Source organism: Mandrillus leucophaeus, unplaced genomic scaffold (genome assembly GCF_000951045.1).
Source record: "Mandrillus leucophaeus isolate KB7577 unplaced genomic scaffold, Mleu.le_1.0 Scaffold21, whole genome shotgun sequence".
NCBI classification, from domain to species: Eukaryota; Metazoa; Chordata; class Mammalia; order Primates; family Cercopithecidae; genus Mandrillus; species Mandrillus leucophaeus.
In genome coordinates this window covers 7,469,336-7,482,472 of record NW_012102143.1, presented here as the reverse complement: position 1 = coordinate 7,482,472, position 13,137 = coordinate 7,469,336, and the positions used below count along the sequence as shown (strand labels likewise).

At 44.8% G+C, this 13,137-nt stretch overlaps 1 protein-coding gene across 1 annotated transcript in view; it reads right to left on the bottom strand.

The window, feature by feature from the left end:
* Positions 1-1,266: 1,266 nt before the first annotated feature.
* Positions 1,267-13,137, bottom strand: part of ASB1 (ankyrin repeat and SOCS box containing 1) — a 24,577-nt gene continuing 12,706 nt past the window's right edge. The window contains exons 4-5 of the mRNA XM_011980339.1: positions 3,467-3,852; positions 1,267-1,810 (exon numbers count right to left, since the gene is read on the bottom strand). Coding sequence (XP_011835729.1) covers positions 1,683-1,810; positions 3,467-3,852 — 514 coding nt within the window. The 3' untranslated portion in view covers positions 1,267-1,682. The remainder of the gene's footprint in view (positions 1,811-3,466; positions 3,853-13,137) is intronic.

Below are 13,137 nucleotides of genomic sequence, written 5' to 3'. Positions count from 1 at the left end.
GGCCGCGGCTGTCCTGGCCCTCCCCTGCCACTCACCTGCGGATCCTCTCCTATCTGGGGAAGACCCTCCTGGCTTCAGCAGGACCCAATCCCAAGCTCCCCTCGGGAACAGCACACAGCCCACATTTACACAACCATCGCAGCTTCTAACAGTGTCACCTCAGCTGAGGAAACACCTCCATTTACCCCTCTGAATCCCCTGAGGACTGTTCTTCCCTTCGGAACTGCATCTGCACACGCACGGGTCAGCAGGGGCGACCCACAGAGCCCATTTGTGACACAGGGGGCTGGGGTCTAGAATTCTATCCTCAGGCTGTAGAATGTAGTAATGGCCAGACCCTGCCTGCCGGCGAAGAGACGCAGCGATGCTACTAAGTAAATAAAATGATATCGTTGTTCAATTTTTACAAATTGGAATTCTCTTATTACAGAAAATCTAAACACAGATTTGAAATCTGCTCCTTCCTAAATCTATCTGAAGTCTAGAATCACCATGGATCCACACAATGGTCCTCACGGGCTTCAAATGATGAAATGTGATTCACTGGAAACAGCAGCAACCTGGGAGGGCTCTGAGGCTGCAGCCACCAGCCCACCTGCCAGTGACCCTCAAGCTGGCTGTGCAGCCCTGGGCTGGGTGAGGGGAAGCCCCACCCACGCAGCCAAAGGTATCAGCAGCGATCACCCAGGCCATGTCTCTCCAGGGAAAGACTTCTGGCCTCACTGCCATCCCCTTGCAGAGATTCTAGAAGCAGCTACCAAGACAAAAGAGCAATCAACCAACCGCCAGATGTTTTGTCCACTGGACAGCATGCACCTGGAGGCTCAGAACCACCCAGAGGACTTGCTGCATTTTTCACTTTCTGGTATGTGTGGGGGATAGAAGACAGCGCCTCGGGCATTTCCTCGCCTGTTAGAACTGGCAGTGAATGCTGTTGGAACGGTCCTTAGTCCCAAGGAAGGCAGTCATTTCCTGGGGAGTTTGGTGTGGGCCTCCTAAAATCAATCACTGGACGCTCCCTAAGGTGAAGTGGCAGAAAAATCATGACACCTGATGAGAGGCACAGAAGGTATTGGAACAGGTGCTGTGCAGCCAGGAAACCACCCTTGAATGAAGACAATCGCTAGGAGACCTCCACCACAAAGACAGAATACTGAAGTGGCAAGGAAGGGGCATGTATGACAAGCATGTGTTACCCCAGGAGCGGGGAAAAACCAGCAAGCTCATGTCTACATTTCTGTCCTCTACTTTGCTTACAAAACTCCCTTTTCATTGAGATACTAGAAGGCTTTAATCGAACAATCAAATTGAGAAGTAGAAAAATAAAGAGAAGCACAGTTCCAGAAGTGCTAGGAGTCCTCCCTACAGGGAAATTCGTAGGCCTCCAACCTCAGTCCCTACATGTACACATTCCATGGCCCGTTACATTAATATGCAACTGAAAATCCAGAAAAGAGAATTTAGGAAAAACAATAATAACTTTTGTATGAGCCTCTCAGCTGACAATGACCCAAGGACTGTTCGGCGGCCCAGGCACCTGAGGAGCAATGACAGTCCACGACGACATCTTCAGTAGCAACAGCCATCAGGATACCACCAGCAGCACAGCACTCAGGGTTTGGTGTCCACCTTCTCTGCAGATCACCTTCTCCCTTGCTGGAATCAACCGCAGCACTCGAAGTCTACTCATGAAGTAGAAACTTCTTTATGGGGTCTGGCAGAGGCAGCGAAGGAATCAGATGAAGCCGGTATTTGCCAAGAGCTCTTCTCACAGCCACACGGCACAGACACAGCAAGGTTCTGGGAACACCTGGAGGCCGTGGGAAGAAAGAGAGGGATAGAGGAAGGTTCATTCTATCCTAGCTCTAGAGAGCAAAGGCAGCCAGGACTGGCAGCCAGAAGTGCACAAATGCTCACTACCAACTTCAAAATGCTCAGCGAAACACAAAGTGATGGCTTTTCCTGATGGATGAGGAGGGCAGGCCCAAGGGCGGAAGGTCTCATTATGTGCTCCTTCTGTCGGTGGAAGGAGCCAAACCTTTCCAGCCTGGTTAACCCAGGGCATCTGCTCCCTGGGTCACAACTTGACCATGTTTAATGCACTAGAGAAAGAAATCAGAGTGGACCACTGAAGGCCCCAGCAGGTGCAGGCCGCTGACGCCCAGCCTCTGTCAGCCTCTTCCCTTAGTCAATCCCTGAAGCGCCACCAGAGCCTGGGGAACACAGGCCAAGCGGTGCTTGAGGGGCACAGGCTGACAACTTTGCCCCCAATGAAAAGAGCGCAGCCAAGTTCTGTCTCGATTAGCGAGGAAGCTGAGGAGTGGAATGGTCATAAATGCAAGCTGCTTTTTCTATCAGTATAGTTCCCAGCTGGCCACTCATTAACTATTTGCGGGAAGGCTACACAGGAGCATGCTTTAATCACTGGTTTAGGGAAATCCAGTAACAAAAACACAATGAATTTCAAGTCCTTTGAGAGGCACGGAGAAGGAAGAGGTTATCAACTTGGATGTCTCAAGACCCAGACTGGGAGCGGTGGGAGGGGCTGACACGTGGGCAGGAAGTCAAAGACGACACATGAGATCAATGTCTGAATCCCACAGAGAGCCTCAGACAACAAGACCTAGCTACGGATCGATTCCAAGCTCTCGTGTGATTAATGCATTAATCGCGAACAAAATCTTTGTTCATAAATAAGCAGACTAGGAACTTCATTGTAACAAAACTTAGGCTTATCACACAGTCCTAAATAGCGAAACTTCAGTGGAATTGAAAGGAGAGTGAGGAACCCTAGAAAGCCCCGCTTGCAATTTGTTTTAAGGGCTCACTTAAAAACCAGCATAAAAGAAGTCACTGTCTATAAGAATCTGGGGCCACAAATTAGAGCAAAAGGATAAAGAGAATATAACTTTAGACTAGGGCAGTGGCTCATGCCTGTAATCCCAGCACTTTGGGAGGCTGAGGCAGGCAGATTACTTGAGTCCAGGAGTTCAACACAAGCCTGGGCAACACAGCAAAACATCATCTCTACGAAAAATACAAAAATTAGCTGGGCATGGTGTGCACCTACAGTCCCAGCTACTTGGGAGGCTGAGGTGGGAGGATCGCGAGAGCCCAGGAGGTCATGGTTACATGGTTGTGATTGCGCCACTGTACTCCAGCCTGGGTGACAGAGCAAGACCCTGTCTCAAAAAAAAAAAAAAAAAAAAGAGAGAGAGAGAGCAGCATAATTCAAGGAGTTCTGACAATACACATGTACTTTTAGAGATTCCCTGATACCAGTTCTTGGTATTCAGGAATTTAAAAAGAGAAGATCAATCTGAACAACCATCTGGAAGACTGCGAGTGCTAACTGAAGATTCTGGCCAAGTGCTCAGTTGGAGGTTTTTGTTTTTTGTTTATTGCTACATCTTGATTCATTCAATCAACCCAGCCCACAAGTCAGAGCCGAACTCAAGCCACTTACTTCTGGCCTCTTTAAAGACCTGCAAGGCCTCAGGGTCCACCTTTCTTCTTCCTCTCGACTCTGGGCCCAACGATTCCCACTTCACTAGATTCAGGTTGGCTCCAAACTCCACCAGCAGGCTCACGAAGGCTGCCTCACAGCCGTGACGCAGAACAGCATCCATGACGCACCCAGGGGAGCCCCTGTAGAATCCCTGTGTGTTGACAGGACCATTGCAGTTGAAGTCGGGGTTCGCTCCTGCCAGGAGGAGCAGCCGGAAGCACTGGAGGTTGTGGTAGGCTGCGCTGATGTACAAGGGGCAGACCACCAAGGAAGTGAGCCGCCGGGAGAATCGGGGCTGGATGTCAGGAGTCAGGTGGTGGTTGACGTCAACATCAGCCCCATACCTGCAGGGAAGAAAGGGAAAGTCAGACTGTGCAGGGGACTGACCACAGCCCATAGATCCCACAGATCCCACAGCCACCCTGAGCAGAAGGCCTTGATTCAGTGACACCAGCTGCTACAGGAGACTCCACAGATCAGATAGCTTCATTACGTCCTGCAAGATAAGGTAGAGGAAAGAACTTGGAATCCCCGCACATACAAAAATTCCTAAGGGAAGTCCTTCAAACCTTTAAAAGTCCAATAATCCCAAGGCTATTTAAACTATTTCAGAGCAAAGACAAAGAAGAGAAACTTACAAATTCATGTGATGAAATTGGCACAATAACCCCAAAACCGGACAACGACCAAAGCATAAGAAAAACTCCCAGCTAATTTCATTTATGAGTATCAACTTTTAAATCTTCAATAAAATTTTAGCCGAAGAGAACCCTTAAGTATATTAAGAAAGCAACATACCATGACCTCATGGGAGTTATCCCAAGAATGCACAGGTAGCTCCAATATTAGAAACTGTATTAATATAATCCATTGTAAAATGAGGCTGAGGGGAAAATCCTCTGATTATCTCTGCAGATGCAGGAAAAAAAAAAAAAAAAAGGTGGGCATATGACAAAACTCAAGAGCTATGCATGTTTAAAAATGCTCAATAAAACAGAAAGTGATGGCTTTTCTTTAACATGGTAAAATATACTCCCTCAGGCCAGAAGTCAGCATCTCATTTAACAGGGAAAGGCTTGAAGCACTCTGGCTAAAGCTGGAGCAAGACAGCCTCCTGCTTTCCAGCCTCCTATTGAACACTGGTGTTAAGGGTACCCCGTGCAATCAGGCAAGAGAACGAAATTAAACGCATAAAACTGGAAAATAAGAGGTAAAAATTTCCTATTTTCAGAGGATACAATGTGTCTGAAAAGCCCTAAATAATATGGAAAAACAATTAACAAGCAATGAGAGAAATGATTGAAGTAGCAGGTTGTCAAACCAATAGCCTTCATATAAAAAGTAGAAGGGAAAATTCCATTTATGATAGCAAAATAAATTTTACAATGACATATCTAAGCATAAACTTAACAATAAATGTCTAAAATTTGCATAAGGAAAATTATAAACTACTACTTAAAGTCAACAAAAGTAGACCTAAGAGAATGGAAAGACATAGCACAGTACTGATTAAGACTCAACATTAAGAATTCTCCCTAAATTTATTTTATAAATGAAAATGTCATTACTAGAACTAAGTAAGTTGATTACAAACATAAATAAATAAAAGTAGCATCCCTGAAGCTACATTAGTTGATTTATAAAGTTCATCTGTAAGATCAAAGAAGATGAAAAAGTCAAGCAGTAAAGGGGGCAGGGGTGAGAGGTAGCCACACCATAAGTGAAGTTTATTATAAAGGCTAAAAATAAAACTGTGGTATTGGTAAGTGTTGCAGGAAGTCAGGGACCCTGAACGGAGAGACTGGCTGAAGTCGCAGCAGCAGAACATAAATTGTGAGGATTTCATGGACATTTATTAGTTCCCCAATTTAATATGTTATAATTTCTTATGCCTGTCTTTACTGCAATCTCTGAACATAAATTGTGAAGATTTCACGGACACTTATCACTTCCCCAATCAATACCCTTGTGATTTCCTATGCCTGTCTTTACTTTAATCTCTTAATCCTGTCATCTTCCGAGGAGGATGTTATGTTGCCTCAGGACCGTGTGATGATTGCGTTAACCGTACAAATTGTTTATAGAGCACGTGTGCTTGAACAATACGAAATCTGGGCACCTTGAAAAAAGGAACAGGATAACAGCAATGTTCAGGGAATGAGGGAGATGGCCTTGGACCCTGACTGCCTGTGAGCCGGAGGGAACAGAGCCATATTTCTCTTCTTTCAGAAGCAAATAGGAGAAATATCACTGAATTCTTTTTCTCAGCAAGGAACATCCCTGAGAAAGAGAATGTGCCCTGAGGGTAGGTCTATGAACAGCCCTCTTAGAGGCATCTGTGTTTTACAGTCGAAGCCGAAGGGATGAAATAAGCCCCGGTCTCCTGTAGTGCTCCCAGGCTTATTAGGAGGGGGAAATTCCCGCCTAATAAATTTTGGTCAGACAGGTTGTCTGCTCTCAAACCCTGTCTCATGATAAGATGTTATCAATGACAATGCTTGCCGAAACTTCATTAGCAATTTTAATTTCGCCCCATCCTGTGGTCTTGTGATCTCACCCTGCCTCCATTTGCTTTGTGATATTTTATTACCTTGTGAAGTATGTGATCTCTGTGACCCACACCCCATTCATGCACTCTCTCCCCTTTTGAAAATCGCTAATAAAAACTTGCTGGTTTTACGGCTCTGGGAGCATCACGGAACCTACTGACATGTGATGTCTCCCCCGGACACCCAGCTTTAAAATTTCTCTCTCTTTCTCTTTCCCTTTACTTCTCAAACCAGTCGAGATGCTTAGGGAATAGAAAAGAACCTACGTTAACCATCGGGGGCGGGCTCCCCTGATAGGTATGTGAATAAAATGGCAGAATGATGGAACTTTAAGAAAAATCTCAAAATGGGCCAAATTGCGTATAGAAATTTCATATATGATAAAGGCAGCATCTCAAATAAGGGAGGGTGTAGCCGTTTTACTGTTTTTTGGGGTAACTGGACATCCATATGGAAAAAGGTAAAAGTATATCCATTCACCATAGCATATACCGGAATAAATTCCAAACTGACCATAACTTAAAATGTAAAATATGAAACCATGCAAAAACTAGAAAAAAAACTCCAAGTAAAATTTGCCTAATTCTGACACAAAATCCACAAAGAAAATGCTTTTAACATGAAAATTTTTAAAACAAGAACTCTTGCATAGCATAAGAATGACAAAACAACATAAGCAAAAGTAAACCAAGCAATGAAAAACTGGGGAAAAATGTTACAAAGGGGTTAATACCCTTAACATATAAAGAGCTTCTAAAAGAAAAAGATCAATAGCCCTACAGAAAAATTAAGAGAGATGGGGTCGGGCGTGGTGGCTCACACCTGTAATCCCAGCACTTTGGGAGGCCAAGGCAGGTGGATCATCTGAAGTCAAGAGTTCAAGACCAGCCTGGCCAACATGATGAAACCCCATCTCTACTAAAAATACAAAAATTAGCCAGGCGTGGGCGTGCCTGTAATCCCAGCCACTCAGGAGGCTGAGGCAGAGGAATTGCTTCAACTCGGGAGGCAGAGATTGCAGTGAGTTGAGATGGTGCCATTGCACTCCAGCCTGGGCAACAGAGCAAGACTTCGTCTCAAAAATAAATAAATAAAAATAAAAATAAAAAAATTAGAGAGATGGACAGCTACAAATGGCTCTTAGCCACATGAAAAGACGCTCAGCCTCACTCGGAACAGAAATGCAAACTAAAACTATTCTGAGATATCACTTCTCACTTATCAGATTGGGAAAAATCCAAAAATTTATTGACCAGGCTTTTAGGAAACAGGAAATCTCATTCATTGTTTGAGCAATGGAAAGTGAACTTTCCTCCCGTGGAGGGGGAAATCTGTCAATCGCTAGTAAAATTACATATGCATTTACCCTTCGACCCATCAATCACACTTCTCGGAATCTATTTCCAAAATACATCTGCAAAACTATGAAAAGATATATGCACAAGGCAATTCATTAAAGCACTATCCATAACAGCTGGAGACAGCACACCATCCATGTGTCCACTAACGGGACTGGCTGAATGAACCTGCAGCTCATCTGCACTATGCAGCCCTGTGCAGCTCTGAAAAGGAGGAGGGTCGCTGTACACTGCTCCGGAACGGCCTCCGAGCACAGCAAGAGGGAAAGGAAGCAGCACAGTGAAAGCGTACAGTCCACTACTGTTTCTATGGGGGAGGAGGTTGCAGTGTGCTTATGGTAAACCATGGAACTTTTTAAATGGCTATCTACTAGGGAGGGAGAGAACAGGATCAAGGAGACAAGGACACAAGCTAGATTTCCAAAAATTTATACCATGGCCAAGCGTGGTAGCTCATGCCTGTAATCCCAATGCTTTGGGAGGCCAAGGCAGGCAGATCACTTGAGGCCAGGAGTTCCAGACCAGCTTGGTCAACATGGCAAAACCCAGTCTCTACTAAAAATACAAAAAAGAAAAAAGAAAAAGAGCTGAGCGTCATGCATACACCCGTAGTCCCAGCTACTTGGGAGGCTAAGGCATGAGAATAACCTGAACCCAGGAGGCAGAGGCTGCAGGGAGCCAAGATTGTGCAACTGCACTACAGCCTGGGAAACAGAGCGAGACTGTCTCAAAAAAAAAAAAAAAAAAAATTATACCTTGTTTTACAATTTGACTTTGGAACCACATAAATTTTTTTATGTTGTAAAACAAAATTAAGTAAAAAGTAATCCTTAAAAACTGAAAGCAGCAGGATGTGGTGGCTCATGTCTATAATCACAGCACTTTGGGAGGCCGAAGCAGGCAGATCACTGGAGATCTGGAGTTCGAGACCAGCCTGACCAACATGGCAAAACCCCGTCTCTACTAAAAATACAAAAATTAGCTGAGCGTGGTGGCAGGCACCTGAAATCTCAGCTACTCAGGAGGCTGAGGCAGAAGAATCGCTGGAACCTGGGGGGCAGAGGTTGCAGTAAGCCGAGATCGTGCCACTTCTCTAGCCTGGGTGACAGAGCAAGACCTCGTCTCAAAAAAAAAAGAAACACATGAACTCAATCAGATATCCAGCTGGCGCCATGATGTGCTGCCCACTAGGACATCTTTCTTTTCAGGCACACTAAACATCCAGACTCCCACGATTAGCACAGACCACTCCCAGCATCAGGTTCACCTGGAAGGCCCCAGGCCAGGATGCACAGCTTGCCGGCAGGGCAGCGTCACACAGCTCTTTACATGGGCATGCACACAGCCATGAGTGAGGTAACCCCTAGGCTGCCCCTCCTGATCCCCACTGACAACCCGATGGAGGAAACAAAACTCACATAGGGCAGGTGCAGGAGCCACCTGACGTAGAAGCCTCACTCTCCATCAAAGCCAATCTCTAAATGACTCCATTTACTTTACTTGCCCTTGTCACTGTACTCAGAGATGACCAAATATATGGCTCTCTATCAGACATTTAGGGTTCTTCCAGGCCAAGTGCAAACTCCCATTTTTACTCTAAAGAGGGATCAGTCAATGAGGGGGCCCTGGCTCAGAGTCAGAGTCCTGACAAGGTAAGAAGGCCACCTGGCATGAGAGGTGAGCGTCCAAACAGGTCAGGAGCCATGTATGGGAAGGGGCAGTAAAACGAGGCTGGTTGGTGCCACACAGCGGACAACACGGACAACACAGGCAATATGTGGAGGGCAGGGGAACCGGGTTTCTCACTGGTGAAAGGAGAATAACAAATGCGGAAAGGAAGAAAACTAGGATGAATCTTGTGGTGTGAGCCTGGATTTAAGGTAGCCAGGTGAACTCCTATCAATGTATAATAAAGATATATTAACAGAAATGTGGAATGTACATACAACCTTAGCTTGGTCCAATAGGAGGGTGTGAAAACAGTGATACCCCAAAAGCAATAGGCACTTCTAGTGTCCAAAGGCAGGTTTCCGCACACCATTCTTCACTAAAAGAAACCAGGACTCCTTGGAGAAATGACTTATTCCAGGACTGAGGCAGTCAAAGCACGAGATGAGCCAAGAACATCTTGTTACAGGAGAAAGCAAGGCGCTGCTCACAGAACGATTAAAGACATGTCAAAAGGACAGAGATGGCTTGAAGCAGCTATCAGTAGCCAAACTGAGACAATATGAATATCAAAATAAGTAACAATAATAACGAATTATAACTCATTGAATAAATCAGAAACCATGAGTCTACACTAACAAATAAATAAATGAACAAATTAAAAATCTGAGACGAACAGGACATATACACGGTTATAAAGCGCCCCTCCACAAAATACTACTTACAGAGAGAACAGGAATAGCCTTACGGTAGCGAAACACGGCAGGCGCCACCTTAATCAAATAACGGAAGTGAGTATCGGCAGTAACGGGCACACGGAGATCATATGCAGCCTGATAGGATGGAAATGTGAATCTCACTTCGAGGTTCCTGACCAAAACGCACGACGTGACTCTAATCTGAATCAACGTTAGAGTCGGCACCTGTGTTCTTGAGCTTTCATCAGCCCACACGGTCCCGCAATGTCTCACAAGATTTGTCACCACCGAGGTATTTCATTTGTAACAGGAAAGGGCAATATGTGGGGAGCAGCGATGACGGGGCCAGAACACACAGGGTGCAGGGAGGACAGAACAGCGTCACCTTCCGTGCTGCACTCACACCGCTCGCCAACAGGTAAGGCCAGCAACCACTTTCTAACCATCTCGGCACCATCCTAAGTGTCCAGAGAAACGTTCCCCTGGAACCAAAACCGCTGCTTTCAGGCAGCACAGGCCTGAGGACGAGCACGTGGACCAACACACTCACATGACAATGAACTTCCTCTACAAACACAAACACCACCCACTCGCCAAGACATTCTAGGAGTGACAGGGGAAGCATTCTGAAGCACACAGAGCCAATGAGAAATTGATACTTTACTTCAACACCCAACCAATTAAGCAAAGGAAAACTAGATCTCAAGCAGTGATGGTTTTTTTCTCCTTATTCTTAGGGAAAATCTTCCAAAACGTTTGTAATTTTGGGCAATATGACAATCCGGTATTAGCTGAGCTATGGGAAAGATAGCCCTTCATCCACTCATAAAAATATACTGGATGAGATCCAATTAATTTTAATCCTGAATATTTTCCAAATTCCTCTATTGCTTTTAATATCACTGGCAAGGAACCACTGGAAGAACTCAATAAATCAATATAACTTTTGCACATACAGAAATACCACTCTGTACCTTTTTTCTAAAATATGAGCAATACATATCAAGGGAATTTACAAATAACAAAATGGAGGTGACTTAAAGGGACAGAAAATTGCAATAGTGAAAGATGAGAGCCCTAAGGGGGAACTGGCACAGGGAAGGCAGAAGCTAAGTTATTTCCAGATAACATCACTGTTCAGTAACTTAACCACATCACTCTACTTTCCAAAAGTCAATTGTCTTGGAATTTAGAACATAGAAAACTTTTTAATAGAATAATACATGTTCTTGGTACCACCTTGTAAAAGTAATGTCCTGTGCTCCAGTGAGGGAGTAAGATGTCTCAGTAACGTTTTCGCAAGAAGGGCAACTGTGGCTGGGCGCAGTGGCTCATGCCTATAATCCCAGCACTTTGAAGAGGCCGAGGTGGGAGGATCACAAGGTCAGGAGATCGAGACCATCCTGGCTAACATGGTGAAACCCAGTTTCTACTAAAAATACAAAAAAGTAACCGGGCGTGGTGGCAGGTGCCTGTAGTCCCAGCTACTGGGGAGACAGAGGCAGGAGAATGGCGTAAACCCAGGACGTGGAGCTTGCAGTGAGTCAAGATCGTGCCACTGCACTCCAGCCTGGGCAACAGAGCGAAACTCCATCTCAAACAAAAAAAAAAAAAACAGAAGGGCATCTGTATATGTACTTCTCGGGTAGCCTGCAGGTAACTCAAAGCAGTTGTGCATCATGAATTGACTGAGATACCCAAAGGGATTTCTGGAACCAACATGGAATTTCACTGATTGATCCTACTCAAAAACATTTGCAAATTAACAGCTTGCATTCTCCAAGGTGCAAAGACATGGGACTGAGGTAACTTAGATAATCAGGTTAGAAATCCTTAAAAAGAGGGAAAAAGCCTCACAGCTTTATCACCCTCTAACATAACAACCTTACCACTCTCATTCCTTTATCCTCCCAAAAGCCAATTGTGTAGCTATTTAATTTATAAAACCCTTCAACAGGAAAAACACATTCTTAGTACCTAATTTAAAGACCATGTTCTGTGCTGGGTAAAGGGAATCCCAGGTCCCTGCTCATCGGGGCCACCCTGGCTGCAGCGTGTAACAACAGAACCCTTACCTAATCCTTTTCAATATGGAAAAATTTCCCTGAGAACCAGCTACCTAAACTGCACCCTGTCCAAACACAAAGCAATTTGGTCTCCAGAGTAAGACAGGGAAAAAAGCATCTTTGCTGGAAAGAAGTCACTAGAAACATGAAAAATAAAAACAATCTGGTTCAAACAAAAAAAAAAAAAAAGGTAACTATTAGTATGATTAAAATAAGACCATAGGCCAGATGCGGTGGCTCACGCCTGTAATCCCAGCATTTTGGGAGGCCGAGGCGGGTGGATCACGAGGTCAGAAGATCGAGACCATCCTGGCTAACACGGTGAAACCCCATCTCTACCAAAAATACAAAAATTAGCCGGCCATGGTGGCGGGCACCTATAGTCCCAGCTACTCAGGAGGCTGAGGCAGGAGAACTGCTTGAACCCGGGAGGCAGAGGTATGCAGTGAGCCAAGATCGGGCCACTGCACTCCAGACTGGGCAAAAGAGCAAGACTGTCTCAAAAAAAAAAATAAAATAAAATAAGACTGTAAACCTAATACAATGGAAGGGGAAAGCAAAAAAATATATATACATATGAAAAAAAGATATCAAATGGAAATAGTTACAAAACAGAAAGATAACAGAAACAAACCCTAACATCAGCTATAGCAATAATGTGAACTGTATTAAAAAACAAAACTTAGCCGGGCGCAGTGGCTCACGCCTGTAATCCCACCACTTTGGGAGGCCGAGGCAGGCTGATCACAAGGTCAGGAGATAGGGACCATGCTGGCTAACACAATGAAACCCCATCTCTACTAGAAATACAAAAAAAGAAATTAGGCGGGCATGGTGGTGGGCGCCTGTAGTCCCAGCTACTGGTGGGGCTGAGGAAGGAGAATGGCGTGAACCCAGGATGCAGAGCTTGCCGTGAGCTGAGATCGCACCACTGCACTCCAGCCTGGGCGACAGAGCGAGACTCTGTCCCAACAACAACAACAACAACAACAACAAAAACTCCTAGACAAATAGTTCCACACAAGCACAAATAGAACTTCCGAAACTCCCTAGGATTAAAACTAAATATTACATAACGCCATGTAAATGGGCCTTAAATAAAATTAATAGTACTCTTGTTTTGATAGAGCATAATACCTAAGCAGGAACTTTTATGAGCTCAATTAGCATCAAAATTTTCAAAGCAAAACCTATTCAAAGTACAAGGGGGAAAAAATGGCAAAATCACAAATGTGATCAGAGACTAACAGGCTTCTTTAAATTTCTGGCAGATCCAATGACAAAAATGTT